A 17,615-nucleotide genomic window follows, 5' to 3' on the forward strand; every position below is an offset into this window, starting at 1 on the left:
CCAACGGGATTTTATCTGCTTTCCAGTTTTGTGCAAATACAATTCTAGCCGCTGTTATTATATGAAAAATCAAATATGTATCTTCTTTACTATATTTCTCTGGTAAAAATTCCCAATAAGAATATCTCTGGTTTTAACTCTGTATGTTGCTGCAACATTCCCTCTAACCATGTTTGTATTTTCACCCAATATTGTTTTGCTTCTTTATGGAAGCTTTAAAATCTCTGGATTTAAAGGCTGGCTGGGGAATCCTGGGAGTTGAAGTCCACAGGTACTTTACAGTTGCCACGTGGGAAGGCTTCTGATGTAAACATGTCTACGGAGTTGGGTGACTTGCCTGAAAACTTTTTTGCCTACTTTTGATTTTTCCAAAAAGAAAACCCCCGAAGGCTTCCCAGGGAAGCCTTTGCTCCCCACCAGCCCATTATTATTCCTGAATTTGGGGGTGAAAGAAGTATGAACCTTCTAGGTCTGAATGATCCCCTCCGAGACCCCCGTCAGCCAGTCTGGTTGCATATGGATTGCTGTGGCTACCAAGTGTGGGATTTGTCAGGGAGTATAGGTAGTCCTTGGCTTACAACTGTGCACTTAGGGATCATTCAAAGTTACAACAGCACTGAAAAGTGAGCGTTTTTCTGACCTTCCCTCCCTCTCTCTTTCTCTCTCTCTCACTCACTCACTGGTGTATTTTCATTTCTTACCGCTCTGAGAAAACAGAATCCTTCCTTCCCTTTTCCGCAGACGGAGGTTTTCACACACAGAGACAGCCGGGTCGGTTTCATATGTACGCTTTTTAATATTAATTCTGTCAACACTACACACAACCAGTAACAATGATAAATACTGCAATGGAAATGTTAAAAAAAAAAAATATTATACATGTAACATGTCTTCCAAAAACCACATTGTAAAAATAAATTAATGTGTAAACTTGACGGTAAATTATAATAATAATTATAATAATAATAATAAAAAAAACCAACAGATTGGTTTAAGGCAATCATCTACATGATGGGGACAGGACTGTGCTACGTTGCTCAGGCTGGGGAAGCAAAAAAAATTAAGACTGGGTTTTGCTGGAAAACAAAGAGCTGACTTTACTGGGAGGGGAAGGGGATTAGCCAGAACAAGGAGTCTCCCCTTCCCAATTTATAAGTGAGTTTGAGAGGGAAGTGATGGGGCCGGTGTCTCGTCAAGAGTTTCGGGCAGGTTGGTCATCCTCAAATCTACACGGTTCCCTATTGGGACTCTTGACATCTTCCCTTTCTTTGCCTGTTTCATGCACACACAAATCGAACATGGCAAGAAGTACCAATAGAAGAGAGAATTTGTAGCTCAGAGTTCAACGGTGGGGTCCCCGGTGCCCTCTGAGCTTTGCGGCTTTCCTGCAGACGTTTCATGACCCAACTAGGTAATATAATCAAGTGCTAGAAGCCGGTAGAGTTTCAGGAGGAAGAGGAGGAGGAGAAGGACGAAGACAATGACGACTGTGAGGTCCTTGTGCTCTCTGAACTTTGTAGTTTCCTGCAAATGTTTCATGACCAAACTAGGTAACATCATAAGTGCGGGAGGAGGAGGAGGAGGAGGAGGAGGAGGAGGAGGAGGAGGAGGAGGAGGAGGAGGAGGAGGAGGAGGAGGAGGAGGAGGAGGAGGAGGGGGAGGAGGAGAGGACAACTATGGAATCCTTGGTGCTCTCTGAGCTTGATTGTTTCCTCACAGACATTTCATTACCAAACTATGTTCCATTATCAGTGCAAAAAGGGAGTGGGATTTACTCTCTTTTTATATATATTAGTGTCTTGTCCTTTTTGTGGGAATGCTATTTTCTTCTTGGTGATTCCTTGGTTAGGCCGTTTACTGAACTGATAGTCCCTTGATTGGGGTAAATAGAGAACAATTCCCACTCCCTTCTAGTATTGATGATGTCAGCTAGATGCAGAATGAAACGTTTGCAAGAAAACAACCCAGCTCGAGAAGCACCAAGAAACCCCAGTTTATTTACTAGTGGGGTATAGTTTGGTAGTCCCTTGATTAGAATATTGTTTTCTGTTTGATTGTTTGTCTGGAAGTAATCCCTGCTTACCTGGGTGCTGGCTGTTGGAGAAGATGTGTTCCGGGGTTAAAAAAAAAAAACAACAGCACAAACTCCACACTTGCTAGTACTGATGATATCACCTACTTGGGTCATAAAACATCTGCAATAAAAAACAACCAAGCTCAGAGAGCACCAAGAACTTCATGGTCCTCCTTCTTCTCCACTCGACCAACCCTATTCCCTGCTAACACGGATGATGTTACCTACCTGGGTCATGAAACGTCTGCAAGGAAACCACCAAGCCCAGAGAGCATCTCACATGGATAAGATGGTTTCACTAACCCCTCCCAAGAGGCAGCTGGTCACAAGGACAGAGGAGGCTGGTGGAGAAGTCTTTGGGCCTCCTCATCTCATCTCTTCTTCTGCCCTTAAGGATAGGAGTAGGGTTTTACTACGTCTGTTTTTGCTCCTGGAAAACAGATGGTTGAGAGCTAACATCCATGATAAACTGACACTTAAAAGAGGAGGAGTGAACAGACTAAGTTTCTTGAAACAGTTTGCTTCCATACCCTCATGGCACACACTTTCAGGAACCGGAGAGTTGGGGGTTACTCAGAAGAGTACCTGCCCTCTCCCAGCAAGAAACAACCTGAAGCAGCCCTGATCATTTTATCGAATTCATGGAGCTACTGGGGGTGGGTGGGTGGGGGTGGGGCTGATAGGGGAGGGGGGGCAGTTTGAACAGTGCAAAATCTAAAGGGGTTTGGTGCCCCCTTCCACCAAACAAGAACGAAGACAAAATTATCCCTTTGCAGTTTTGGGAGGCAGGATCATCCTCTGGTTCCCCCCTGGGTGCAAATCAATTATTATTTTAAAAAGAGAAGATGGGATAGAATTTACTGAATCTCTTGGTTGGTCGTAAGGTGCTTACAAGGCAAGAAAACCCGGACTTTTTGAAAGAATTTGGGTGCTCCAACCCTGGAGGCTTTCAAGAAGGGACTGGACAACCATCTGTCTGAAATGGTATGGGGTCTCCTATTCTGGTAGGGGGGTGGACTAGAAGACCTCCAAGGTCCCTTCCAACTCTTGTTATTTTGTATTCTGTAATTCCTCACCGAAGGAATTGAAGATGCAATGGTTTTCAAGGGAACAAAGAGTTGTGTAGTGATGTTCTTTCCAAAGGAGGGAGAGATGGGTGAAGGAATATGGGGGAGCCACAAATTCTAGGCCAAGAACCCTCTGCAGCAATGGAGATCATCTCCCCCAAAGCAGAGAAGAACCTCAGCAGATCCTTCAGAAGTTGTGAGTGCTCAATAGTCCTCCAGAAATTATGAGTTCTCCAACGTTGGAGGTTTTTAAGAAGAGATTGGACAACCATTTGTCTGAAATGGTATAGGATCTCCTGCTTGAGCAAGGGGTTGGACTAGAAGACCTCCGAGGCCCCTTCCAACTCTGTTATTCTGTTACGGTGCTTGGTTGGAAATAGGTGCCTCCTCCACCTTAGCTCCTGAATTCCCTGGAGATGCACTATGGGGTACTCTTGGGATCACTGTGGGGCAGCTGTCTTATTGGGGGAGGGTATTTTGAGCAGCCTCCAAGGGTTAGGAGGAGAATATGCTGAAGACGGAGAGAAGGAGCCGCCAATCTCTCAGCAGAACAAGGTGTGGACTGAGAAGACACAACAGAAGCTGAAGAACGAGGCCTGTGTGCAATTCAACAGAGCTTGCAATTCTAGACCTAACCTCCGGACATGGGTGCCAAGATTCCTTTGGACAAGTAAGTTAGGCCTGGAAAGAGAAGAACAGCAGGAAAGCATGCCAGGAGGACCACAAGCTCTGTCTAAACTTGCCCAGTGCATAACCATGCCTCAAAAGCAGAAAGACAGTCCCTCAAGTGGGAATGGAGGATTCCTGAACTGCCTAAAGCCCCAAATTATGACATTTCCATCTGAATGAATGGTCCCCAAGAGGGAGAAAATAGCAGATCCATCCTTCCATCTCTCCCTGCATTCCACCATCCTTCTCACCATTTCATCTATCTGTTCTATCATCCCGCCATTCATCTCTATCCATCCATCCAACCATACCAGCATCCATCCATCCCCATCCATCCATTCATTCATCCATCCACCTATCAATCGATCAATCAATTAATTAATTTTTTTTAAAAATTGATTTATATGCCGCCCTTCTCCGGAGACTCAGGGCAGCTTACAAAGTGCTAAGCAGTTAATCAATGAATCAATCCATTCATCTTTCCATCCATCCATCCATCCATCCATCCATCCATCCATCCATGGGAGACATGATAGCAGTATTCCAGTATTTGAGGGGCTGCCCCAAAGAAGACGGAGGGTGGACAAGCTATTCTCCAAAGCACCTGAAGGCAGGAGAAGAAGCAACGGATGGAAACTAATCAAGGAGAGAAGCAGCCTGGAGTTAAGGAGAAGCTTCCTGACAGTGAGAACAATTAACCAGGGGAACAGCCTGCCACCAGAACTTGTGGGTAATTCATCATTGGAGGTTTTTAAGAAAAGACTGGACAACCACTTATCTGGAAGAGTATGGGGTCTCCTACTCTGGTAGGGGGCTGGACTAGAAGACCTCCAAGGTCCCTTCCAACTCTATTCTGATTGATTAATTGGTCACAGGTCAAAAGAAGAAGATGAGCGGGCCGTAATATTTACCAATCTAATCTTTTTAGGGCACAAATACGAAGAAGGTAAAATTCAAAGCACAGTCCTTTTGCAATCCCCCAAATTGTGATGGAGAAAAAAACCCCGACAAAGCGTTTGCCTAGAAACACAAAGGTAGGAGACCGTAATCGCGTTAAGCAGTGCAAAAATTTCTTTTTTCTTTTTTAAATTACTTTTATCCGTGTGAACGAACCATGTGTGAAAAAAAATCAAACACGGATGAGTTAATCTCTAGGTAGAAGCTTTTCAAAGGAATGAAGGATGTCTCTTTTTTAAGGGAAACTTCTCTGGCCTAGATTCATCACTAATAAGGTCCTTTTACTTGGGGGCGTTGGGGTCAGAGTTTATTGGGTTAAAAGGGTCAGCCTTTGCTACGGTTTTACTCGTCCCATGAAATTCTTCCAGGCTGGTCTTCAACGCAAAAGATCAGCTCAGCAGAAGAAACCTGCAATCTCCTGCATCTCGTTTCCAAAATATCTTTTATTTTTCTCTTATCTCTTCACTCTTCTCCAAAAGGAACCACGAAAGAAACTCTGCTTCCCAAAACCCCAGGATCACTTTCTCCACGGACAACGGGTGGACGTGCTAAACCAGGATGGGATATGTAGTATCCACGTACATCAGGAGGAGACAGTGGTCCGGATTTGCGCTCAGGAGGGGAGAGTTGATGAGCCAGGGGACAAATCCGTAACCCAACGTGGAGCAGGAGTCCCTGGAGGTGAGCAGGAAATCTGGCTTTGAGAGGGGCGACAACTCTGCCACATTGGTTTTTCTGTCTATATATATATACATTTAAATATTTTGAGTGGTGCGGTGGCCTAGAGGTGGAGCTCTAGCCTCACAATCAGGAGGCTGTGAGTTCGATCCTAGGTAGAGGCAGTTATTTCTCTCTCTGGGCACGATGAGAATGTATCTGCTGAACAAAACTCCGCACTGGTGACAGGAAGGGCATCCGGCCAGTAAAACACTCAGCTCCATTCAGTTGCCCAGACCCCACCCTGTAAGGGATTATGGGGTCGTTAAAAGATGATGATGATAGATTTAAATAGTTTCCCCGTTAGGTTGCAAAGCTTGGCACGGTCTGAGTTTAGCAAAGCAGAGTAATCATCATTTTCGGTTATGATTTTTTCCTCCGTTACTACGGTTGGCCGGTAATTTTTTACAAATGCTGCAAAAGCAACCTATTTACAAGCAACGGCGATGACCCAACAGGGCACCAATCTGTCAATGAGAAGAGCACGCTAACTGGCATCGAAGAAGGGGGCGGGAATTGGGCCAAGGGGTCTCTATGGAAGTCCAGCCTGCCCCTCTCCTGGCTCCAGACGGGATGGGCCAACTCGTCACGGCCAATTCACCGCAGGACAATTTAACAGTTCAATTCAATTATTTAAAATAAATGAATAAAAATATTTTAGGTTTTGCCGTTCGCGTTTCATCTTGTCCCTCCCTTTGGCAGCCTTTCTTTAATGATTTTATTCCACCGTTTCTTTGATATTAGTGTAACTAGTCCTGTGGTGTTGTGGCCTCTTTGCTGCCGGCCCCTCCAGCAGCCGAATTGGAGGAGGAGCAGGAGGAGGAGAAGGAGGAGGAGGCATGGGAGTCAGGGCCAGTATCAGGGCAACCTGAGAGCTCCGAGGGGGAAGAGGGAATGGAGCTGTCAGAGAGAGAGAGACAGAGGTGGAGTCTGGGCCGTCCATCAGCCCTCAGATGGAGAGTCAACAGTTCCCAGGTCTGGAGGTGGCTGAGGAAGAAGAGGAGGAACAGCTGGGTCCAGAGCCTGACGCGTGGATGCACAGAAGGCAGAGGAGAGGAGAGCAGTGGAAATCTATGGGCCGGTCCTTGGGATGGAAGAACCACCGCTGTTAGCGAAGCCCCACCCTAGCTCTGGGGATAAAAGGCAGGGGGTGGGGATGAATAGATGTGGCAGACAACTATTCATCTCCCCTGCCGGACAGACTTGTTAGCCTGCGGTGAGAGAGGAACTTTTTGCCGGGGCTGCCGGCGCTCCTAATAAAGGAATCTTTGAGTTTTAACTTCAGAGGGTTTGTCGTGTTTGGGGAACTGGCTCAGAACATGTGGCGACTTGGCCATGTTGAGTTCTCCTGCAGCGAGTTGGCCGTGGCAAGTTGGCTGTGGCAAGTTGGCCATGGTGAATTGTCATAGATATGGATCCAGAAAGGAGACTGGTGCTGGGTCTGGCCGACTGGATCTTGGGACAAAAGGGTGTTGCCTTCTGGACTCATCAAGAACATCTGTAGGCAGCCACCGTCCTATTTTTGAACCCAGTGGGCACGGATAAAGCAGAATATTTGTAGCTCAGGGTTGAAATAATAAGGGATCCTTGGTGCTCTCTGAGCTTAAAGACTTTTCAATGCCCAAACTAGGTAACATCACTAGTATTGATGATGTTGCCTAGCTGGGTCATGAAATGTCTGCAAGAAAACAACCACAATCAGAGAGCACCAAGGACACCCACCCCCCAAAATGGGCACTACAATCCAAGATCATCTTAGGGCAGCAGCTTGACCCCTGGTCCTCAGAAGCTAAAGGACCCCTTAATGCAGATGCAGGAGAAGACAACAGCCCAATGCAGATCTTCTCGTTTGCTCTTCAAGGTTGAAGAAACCAAGATTTCCACTGTGAGCAATGCTCCTTCTCAGTGTTGGTTTGCGTTCAGTGAGTAGGTAAAACTATCGGGGTGAAGGGAGGGTGAGCCCTGCTTCTCTGTTACATTCCCCCCCCACGTTTTAGTGGCCACCGTTGTTTAATTTCAGGTACCCTGTAATCCATGTTTGGTATGGATTCATCCTGGCCAATTCCTCTTTAGCAAAATAAAATTAAATTAAATTTTAAAAAATCTTGGATTTCGTTCTTCCCCTGCTCCCAAAATAAAATCCCTTTCATTTCTGGCCATGGATTGTTTTCCTTCTCCATTCAGACTCCTGCACCTGGAATGTCAGGTAGAGACACCCTACAGTAGAGGTGTCCGAACTTGGCAACTTTAAGTCATGTGGACTTCAACTCCCAGAATTCCCCAGCCAGCCTGCGCTGGCTGAGGAATTCTGCAAATTGAAGTCCACAGATCTTAAAAGTTGCCAAGATTGGATAGCCCCGCCCTACAGCGTCCTCAGCCAATCCATCCATCCATCTCTGGAACCCTACACCTGATTCTTGAAACCAGCCCTGAATTCCCAAGAGATAAATGGACTTTTTTTTTCTGTACAGAGCTCACTTCCTGCAGTTTTAACACATGAAAAAAAAAATGAGAAGAGGATCTTAAAATGGTTAATATTATTCTTAATTTTCTTTTTTTTTTTCTTCTTCTTTTTTTTTTTTTTGGTTTCTCCTGACTCTATGAACACAAAGAGGTCCTACCATAGGAGGAAGCCATGGCTGTTAAGTTTTACAGTTATAATGGAACGCGCCGGTCGCCCTCGGCTCGGCCTGGCGTCGCCCGTTACTGGATGTGACAGGCAGTGGAAGAGGTGGCTTGACAGCACATGCAAGTGGGGTTGACGGACTTGGGCGGAATCAGGTCGAGGTCCTCGTCGTCGGGAATCTCGTCCAACCGGTAGCCGTCCTTGAGAAGCTGGATATTCAAATCCTGGTTGATCTGCTGCAGACAAAGAGACAAGATGTCAACCCACCAACCGTCCAACTGGGGTCTTCCCCCGCTCCTCCGCAAGGCACCTGGACCAGAATGGTAGGCATGGATACGGACGCTAGAAAGGATGGCCCTCTTCGTGATTTAGATGGTTAGCTTCCTTAGATATCGAATTGTGACAACTATCCCGTTGCAACTCTATGCTGTTATATGATAGCAATAACGCTTAGACGTATAGACTGCTTCACACTGCTTTTACAGCCGTCTCTAAGCGGTTTACAGAGTCGGCACATTGCTCCCCACGATTTGGGCCCTCATTTTACCGACTGCGGAAGGACGGAAGGCTGAGTCAACCTTGAGCCGGTCAGGATCGAACTCCTGACAGCGAGCAATGAGTCAGCCTGCAATTCTGCACTCTAACCAATGTGCCATCACAGCTCAAAGATAGATAGATAGATAGATAGATAGATAGATAGATAGATAGATAGATAGATGGATGGATGGATGGATGGATGGATGGATGGATGGATGGATGGATGGACGGACAGACGGTCAGATAGATAGAACTTAGCACTAGTACTTAGACTTATATACCATTTCACAAGACTGCTAAGAGTCAGCCTCTTGCCCCCAACAATCTGGGTCCTCACTTTACCCAGCTCGGAAGGACGGAAGGCTGAGTTAATCTTGACCCTGATGAGATTTGAACTGCCCAACTGCAGCCGGCAATCAGCAGAAGTAGCCTGCAGTACTATAGTGGTGACTTTAATTATGATTTTATCTTAATTTAATATTTTATCTCGCATATTGTGTTGTCCACATACCTCTTTCCCTCTATCTATATGCCTGTCTGTCTGTCTGACTGTCCGTCCGTCTTACTGTCAAAATGGGATTTACAAGGCTCTCAATTTTGGCTTGATGGTCACGTTAACAAGATCAAGTCTGAATCTGCAGCTTTTGAACACGGCAACTTCTCAGCTATGATTTAATCCTAAAATATGATGGGACTACAGGTAGTCCTCGACTTACAACAGTTTGTTTAGTGACCGTTTCAAAGTCACAGCGGCACTGAAAAAAGTGACTTAGGACCGTATTTCACACTTATGGCCGTTGCAGCGTCTCCAGGGTCATGTGATCAAAATTCAAACGACGGTCGCCGTGTCTCAAGAGTCACGTGATCCCCTTTGGTGACCTTTGAACAAGCAAAGTCAACGGGGAAGCTAGATTCACTTAACGACCATGGGACTAACTTAGCAACTGCAGTGATTCACTTACCAGCTGTGGCAAGAAAGATCGTAAAAATGGAGCAAAACACACTTAACAACTGTCTCCCTTAGCAATGGAAATTTTTGGGCTCAATTGCGGTTGTAAGGCAGGGACTATCTGTAATCCCTGACTTACAACAGTTCGTTTAGTGACCAAAGTTACAATTGCACCAAAAAAAGTGACTTATGACCATTTTTCACTCTTGCAAGCACTGCAGCCACCCCCAGGGTCACATGATCAAACTTCAGACACTGGCATGTCCTTGTGACGGTTGCAGTGTCGAAGGGTCACGCGATCCTCTTTTGCGACCATCTGGCAAGCAAAGTCAATGGGGAAGCCCGATTCACTGAACCACCGTGTAAACTAACTGCCGTGTTTCACTTAACAACTGTGGCAAGAAAGGTTGTAAACTGGGGCAAAACTCAATTTAGCAACTGCCTCGTTTGGCAACGGATATCTTGGGCTCAACTGTCATAAGTCGAGGACTACCTGTATTGAAAAAAGTAAGCCAAAATTGGTTGCCAAAGTTTGACTGCCAATCTCGTTTTTTTCCAGGCCATTTTCAATGACTGAGAAAGACAAAGGTGTTTGCAGTGTCTGGTGCCCTGAAGATCTCCGTGATCTAATCGTGAGCCTGGCCAGCTCTTATCTCTTCCTGCTCCTGTGATGAAAATGGCATCGGCTCTTCCCTAGGGCACGGTCTGAATTCCCATTTCAGAAATATTAACAGGAAAGCTAGAAGTTTCAGCCCAAGAAAACTACTGCCAAGGTTCATTGCCTTTGAAAATCTGGTTGGCGGTTTTAGATTCCGCACACTTTGCAAAGAGAAAGACAATCCCAAAAGTGCTTTTTCTCTCAAGAGGCAACTGAACTTCCTTGGTTTTTCTTTTGAAGACGTTTCGCTTCTCACCCAAGAAGCTTCTTCAGCTCTGACTGGCTGGTGGGGAATGGAAGGGTTTCTACTCCTTGCAGACAGCTGGACATTTGCATCCTTTTAAGAGAGTCGTTGAGGCCGCTTGGAGGTTTGTCTGTGTCCTCAGAGTCACCCGAGTGGTGTAACAGTCTGTCTCTTTCTTCAACAGAGAACGGACACGGGGCAGAAAAACATCCTCGCTGCCTGGAGGCCGTGTGGGCCTGGATGGGGAGAAATAGGCTCAGACTCAACCCCTCCAAGATTGAGTGGCTGTGGTTCCCGGCGTCACGATATAGTCAGCTGGTGCCATCGCTGACTATTGGGGGTGAGTCTTTGCCCCACACAGAGAGGACCCGCAATCTGAGCGTCCTCCTGGACGCACGGCTGTCTTTAGAAGAGCACATGACGGCCGTGGCCAGGGGGGCTTTCTATCAGGTTCGCCTGATTCGCCAGTTGCAGCCCTTTCTGGATCGCGACGTCTTGCGCACAGTCACTCACGCCCTTGTCACCTCCCAACTGGACTATTGCAATGCTCTCTACATGGGGCTCCCCTTGAAAAGCACCCGGAGGCTCCAACTGGTCCAGAATGCAGCCGCATGGGTGGTTATGGGCGCAACTCGTTGTGCCCATGTGACACCCTTCCTGCGCGAGCTGCACTGGCTCCCAGTGGTCTTCCGGGTGCGATTCAAGGTGTTGGTTACCACCTTTAAAGCGCTCCATGGCATAGGACCCGGGTACCTTCGAGACCGTCTTCTGCCACCAGTAGCCTCCCACCGACCAGTCCGCTCCCACAGAGAGGGTCTCCTCAGGGTGCCATCGGCCAAGTCATGTCGGCTGGCGACACCCAGGGGGAGGGCCTTCTCTGTGGGAGACCCTGCCCTGTGGAATGAATTACCCCCAGAAATACGTAAGATCTCCGACCTCCGGGTATTTCGTTGCGCACTAAGGACCCTGTTGTTCCGCCAGGCCGGGCTATCAATGTAAAGATTTTAATTGGTTTAAAATGTGGGATTTTAAATTTGGGGGTTTTATAATTGAGCCAATTATTTAATAATCTTAATAATTTTTAAATTTTGTTTGTCTTCGTGCTTTTAATTAGGCTGTACACCGCCCTGAGTCCTTCGGGAGAAGGGCGGTATAGAAATAATAATAATAATAATAATAATAATAATAATAATAATAATAATAATAATAATAATAATAATAATAATAATAATAATAATAATATGAGGACAAAGACAAACCTCCAAGAGGCCTCAACGACCCTCTAAAAAGGATGCAAATGACCAGCTGTCTGCAAGGAATATAAATCCTTCCATTCCCCACCATCCAGTCAGAGCTGAGGAAGCTTCTGGGATGAGGAGCAAAATGTCTTCAAAAGGAAAAAAAAAAGAAGGAAGTCCAGTTGCCTCTTGAGAGAAAAAAAAAAACACCTTCGGGGCAACCAGGACTTGGGTGACGGAGAATCTCCATCGACTAAGAGAAAGACAAATTTATTATTGATGAGATGCAAAGAGATGAAATCGGACCCACCTCAGCTGAAGAATATCCCGAGGAGGAATATCTGGACATGTCAAAGTCGTCATCACTGCAAAGCAAGAGAAGTCGCAATGGGGAAAGGCACCTCCGGCAAACAAAAGAGCATGTTGTGTAGCAAAATCAATGTTCATTTTCACAGACAAGGAGAGCACAGCCCTGTGGGACCCACCAGGCTGGATCTACTTGTGATCTATATGAATATAATTGTTCTATCATCGGGAAGTCACAGAGAAGAGGGAGTCAACCTATTCTTCAAAGCACCAGAAGGCAGGACAAAGAAGCAATGGACAGAAACTAACCAAGGAGAGAAGCAACCTGGAATTAAGGAGAAATTTCCTATCAGTGAGGACAATTAACCAGTGGAACAGCTTCCCTCCAGAAATTGTGGGTGCTCCATCACTGGAGGCTTTCAAGAAGAGATTGGACAACCATTTGTCTAAAATGGTAGAGGGTTTCCTCCTTGAGTTTGAACTAGAAGACCTCCAAGGTCCCTTCAAGTCCCTAACCCTAACCCTAACTCTTCCAGCCCTGTGATTCTTACTGTAGCCTTCCCTTCAAAGAAGAGGGGGGATCAACCTATATGGTCTCCTGCATGAGCAGGGGGTTGGACTAGAAGACCTCCAAGATCCCTTCCAACTCTGTTATTTTGTTACTATGTTAATTAATCAGTGGAACGGCTGGCCTCTGGAATTTGTGAGTGCTTCATCACTGGATCTTTTAAAGAGGAGACTGGATAACCATTTGATGGTATGGTATAAGGCAGTGATGGCTAACCTTTTTGCCATCGCGTGCCAGGAGGGGAGGTGGGCGGGGAAGGGTCGCGCGCGCACGTGCCCACGCGCATGCATGCGCAACCCCGTCCCTCTTCCCCCCCCCGCTCCTGGCACATGATGGCCTGGTAGGCCCATTTTTCTTTCTTACCTGGTTCCAGATCCTCTCTGTGTATCTGGGAAGGGCGAAAACAGCCTTCCCCACTCCCTTGGAGGCCCTACAGAGGCTGAAAGGGCCCATTTCTCAACTCTCGGTGGGACAGGAAGTGACATTTTTTGCTGTCCCCAGCCTCCAGAACCTCTCTAGCAGTCTCTAGGAGCCCCTCTAGGAGTCTCTGGAGGCTGGGGACAGGAAAAAACGTCACTTCCTGTCCCACCGGGAGTCGGGGAAATGGGCCCTTTCAGCCTCCGTAGGGCCTCCAAGGGAGTGGGAAAGGCTGTTTTCGCCCTTCCCAGATACACAGAGAGGATCTGGAGCCAGGTAAGAAAGAAAAACGGGCCTTCCCCACCCCGCCCCCAGGCCCTCCAGAGGGAGGAAACAGCCTGTTTCCCTACTTCTGGTGGGCCCAGAAGGCCCGAAAATCAGCTGGCCGGTGCGTGCATGCGCCCCAGAGCTGAGCTGGCGTGCCCACTAATATGGCTCTGTGTGCCACCTGTGGCACGCGTGCCGTAGGTTCGCCATCACGGGTATAAGGTCTCCTGCCTTGAGTAGAAAGTTGGACTAGAAGACCTCCAAGGATTCTCTGTTCAATGTTCTTCTCAGCCATCTTAAATAACATCAGAGCTCGTGACTTGTAGCAGCGAGTACATTCATAATGCCACCAAATAGCTAGGAGTAAACTCAACAAAATTTCCCAACACACCAGTCCAGGTACATCTGGGGGGCAGTGGACTTGAGAAAGATTGTGTAGAACAGTGGTGATGTTACCTATTAGGGGCGTACTCACTTTGAGGTGGAAGAACGATGAAAAAAGGAAAGCTACAAACGGAACATTAACTCCAGCCTTGCTAGCTGGCAAGGCGAGTGGCCAAATCAAAAGCTGGAGAAACTTGAGGTTCTCCAGGAAAGGATGCCCAGAAAAATGTGGTAGAACCGTGACGGTGAACCTATAGCACGCATGCCACAGGTGGCACGCGGAGCCATATCGGTGGGCACGTGAGCTCAGCTCCAGCACACATGTACATGCCGGCCAGCTGATTTTTGGGCCTTCTGAGCTCACCGGAAGTCAGGAAGCAGGTTGTTTCCGACCTCTGGAGGGCCTCTGGGGGTGGGGTAGGGGGGAAGGCCCATTTTTCGCTCTCCCCAGGCTCCAGAGCCTTTCTAGGAGCCTGGGGAGGGTGAAAACGGCCTTCCCCACCCCCTGGAGGCCCTCCAGAGGCTGGAAACGGCCCATCGCTCCCCACACTTTTGGCACGCGATGGCAAAAAGGTTAGCCATCACTGTGGTAGAATAACCACATTTCACAGTATGGCCAGAGATCAGAAGTTCAAAAGTTGTGGGTGCTCCATCACTAGAGGGCTTAAAAATAAACCTGGACACTGAACAACCATTTGTGCAAAATGGTATAGGTTCTCCTGCTCGAGCACTGGGTTGGACTAGAAGACCTCCAAGGTCCCTTCCAACTCTATTACTGTTACAGTTTGACCGAGACAGGTGCTAGACTCTTCTTCTTCTCCAAAGCACCTGAAGGCGGGACAAGAAGCAACGGATGGAAACTATCAAGGAGAGAAGCAGCCAAGAACTAAGGAGGAATTTCCTGACAGTGGGAACAATTAACCAGTGGAACAGCTTGCCACCAGAAGTTGTGGGTGCTCCATCACTGGAAGCTTTTAAGAAGAGACTGGACAATCATTTGTCTGAAATGGTTATAGGATCTCTTGCTCGAACAGGACTAGAAGACCTCCAAGGTCCCTTCCAACTCTTATTTTTCTATCTTCTAATCAGGGGTCTCCAACCTTGGCAACTTTAAGACTTGTGGACTTCAACTTTCAGAATTCCTCAGCCAGCAAAGCTGGGAATCCTGGGAGTTGAAGTCCACAAGTCTTAAAGTTGCCATGGTTGGAGACCCCCGTTCTAAATAATATAATTTCATAGGTGAGTTTTGTGAGTCCATATCTACCTGTCTGTGTCCAGCGCCACCAATGGTTTTTCATCAGGACTTTGATCTAATGAGGAATATCCTTTATTAGGAACGACCAGCCTGAAATTAAAAAAAAGAAAGAAAGAAAAAGGAACATTATACGGACTGTCATGGATACGTGGAAAGCTCAAATTAAGAATAAAAGGAGGTGGAAAACGGTGCCTTGAGTTTCAGATTAGGCAAAGATACAGTCGTTCTCCAAAAATAAGACCTATCCCGAAAATAAACCCTCAGGTTGATTTTTTTTTTACACGTGTGCCCAATATAAACCCTACCTTCAAAATAAGCCTAGTTAAGACCTTGCCCACTCCATTGAACCTGGTTGCACGGGGTGGGGCGAGGCGCAGAGGTAAAAATCAAGCAAGGGTGGGAATGGATGGCTGAGCTGCTTACCTTCCGACAGTTGCAGCCAGGCCTCGCGCACCCTGACGCCTGCCTCGCTTGCCGGCCCACTTCTCCTGTGGCCGCTTTCAGCCGCTGGCGCGCATCGTCCCCCGGCCTCCGTTTTGCCGTCAGAGGCCGTCAGGAAAGGCCTCTGCAGCCGAAAAAAGAGCTCTGAATTTGGAGCTTGTTTCTCGGCTGCAGAGGCCTTTCCTGGAGGCCTCTGATGGCAAAATGGAGACCGGGGGGGCAAGGCGCACCTGCGACCGGAAGAAGTGGGCCAGCAGGAGGCTCCTGTTGGACGGGGCTGTTGGTGCTGCTGCCGCGAGGTGAGTCAGACACCCCCCCCAAAATAAGACCTGGTGCTTTTTTCGGTGGCGAATATATATAGGGATGCAGTATGCTCCCTCCCACATGCTGGGGTAGGCCAGGTATCTCGATAGAAAAACACTTAATCCCTCCCCTGGCTCAAGCTGATGGAGGAGAACTTGTGGCTCAGAGGTTAATACAACATGCAGGCAGCCCAAGTTCGAATCCAAGTAGCCTGGATAGCTCTGCAAAAAAAGGAGCCTGGATAGCTCTGCAGACAAGGCACTGTAATTTAACACAAAGCTGCCTGCAATTACTGCAAGTTCGAATCTCGCCAGGCTCAAGGTTGACTCAGCCTTCCATCCTTTCAAAGGTAGGTGAAATGAGGACCCAGATTGTGGTGGCAATAAGCTGACTTTGTATAAAAATATACAAAAGTATGAAGGCTATTGCTTAACGCACTGTAAGCCGCCCTGAGTCTCCGGAGAAAGGCGGCATATAAATCAAATAAAATTAAAAAAAGTAAGGGTATGGCTAGCTGATGAGAGCTAAATAGCTTGAAATAAATCTATACTAGTCTCCCTTTATTTCTTTATCAGCGAAATATAAATTTGATATATATATTTGATATATATATATATATCCCAATGGGCAGCAGGGTGCTTGCTGCTGCCTGAAGGAAAAAAGCCTAGAAACTAATGGATTGGGATTTCACTGAACTAGGGCTGCATAAAAACCTTGGTTTACGTAGGAAGAACCTGGCTAAAGAGAAATACATACATACATACATATATATATATATAATATATATTATAACTGTTGTTGTAAGTCGAGGACTACCTGTAAAAGAAACTTACGAAGGACTTTGTGTCCTTGACTTTCAGCCTGTCATCCTCCTACTTAAACACCAGCTGGAGACAAATACAAGCTGAAAACAGGCTGGCACGTCTGTCAAAATGGATTATGCAAGTCGAATAAATATATTTATTTAGAGAATGTATAAGACTTGGCGCAAAAATTTTACACTGGGCTGTTTCCCTTTTAACATGATTTGATTTGATTTATTGTTTGCTTCCGTTAAATGCAACCCGCAGTCACTTTATTTGAATTGGGTGGCTCTAACAACCCACGAAATAAAAATTAAATAGAATATCATCTAGGCGCCATCCTGCTGACAGCAGCACACAAACCCCAAGTCTAATTTCCATGGCAAATTGCCTGGTCTTCGGGGGAGGAAGGAGGACAATCGTGACTAATATATAATTATTTGTAGCAGCGGTCTAGCTTCCTCTGAATTTTATTTGGGGAAATAAATGGGCCGGAAATGTAGAGACAATGAATTTGGGAGGAACGACATTCCTGAGTTCGCATCGTGTCATGGATGAATAGTAAGCTAACCGAAGCAGAATGAGTGGATTTGCACCAAGAATCACTCCTAAACATGTTGTGAGAATGGAGCTGGGTTTAGGAGAAACTAAACTTGGTCTCGCCCTTAAAGAGGTTTCTCTGGATCCTGGTTTCTTCCTTGGGGTCCTTGGTGCTCTCTGAGCTTGGTTGTTTTCTTGCAGACGTTTCATGACCCAACTAGGTAACATTATCAGTGCTACAGGGGGGTGGGATTTGCATGGAGGAGGAGGAGGAGGAGGAGGAGGAGGATGACGACTGTGGGGTCCTTTGTGCTGATGATGTTACCTAGTTGGGTAATGAAATGTCTGCAGGAAAACAATCAAGCTCAGAGAGCACCGAAGAAACCACAAGTTCAACCCTGAGTAGAAACATTCCCTTCTATCCAAATCGCTTGTATCTAAAAAAAAGAACAAAACCCACTCTCTCCTAGCACTGATGAAGTTACCTAGTTCGGTCATAAAACATCTGCAAGGAAAGCACTGATGAATTAAAATTTGGATGATGTGAATTAAATTCAAATGATGTAACTCTGCCAGGGCTGTTTTCAAATTGGTC

At 46.7% G+C, this 17,615-nt stretch overlaps 1 protein-coding gene across 2 annotated transcripts in view; it reads right to left on the minus strand.

Moving 5' to 3' along the window:
• Window positions 1-4,879: 4,879 nt before the first annotated feature.
• FAM219A (family with sequence similarity 219 member A) overlaps window positions 4,880-17,615 on the minus strand; it is a 64,498-nt gene continuing 51,762 nt past the window's right edge. Inside the window, exons 4-6 of one of the 2 annotated variants that reach the window (XM_087885486.1) lie at window positions 14,943-15,023; window positions 12,047-12,101; window positions 4,880-8,346 (exon numbers count right to left, since the gene is read on the minus strand). In XM_087885486.1, coding sequence (XP_087741612.1) covers window positions 8,188-8,346; window positions 12,047-12,101; window positions 14,943-15,023 — 295 coding nt within the window. In that variant the 3' untranslated portion in view covers window positions 4,880-8,187. The remainder of the gene's footprint in view (window positions 8,347-12,046; window positions 12,102-14,942; window positions 15,024-17,615) is intronic. The other variant, XM_087885488.1, reaches the window with a different exon arrangement.

This window comes from Pantherophis guttatus, chromosome 2 (genome assembly GCF_059756535.1).
Source record: "Pantherophis guttatus breed Tessera chromosome 2, ASM5975653v1, whole genome shotgun sequence".
Lineage (NCBI taxonomy): Eukaryota > Metazoa > Chordata > Lepidosauria > Squamata > Colubridae > Pantherophis > Pantherophis guttatus.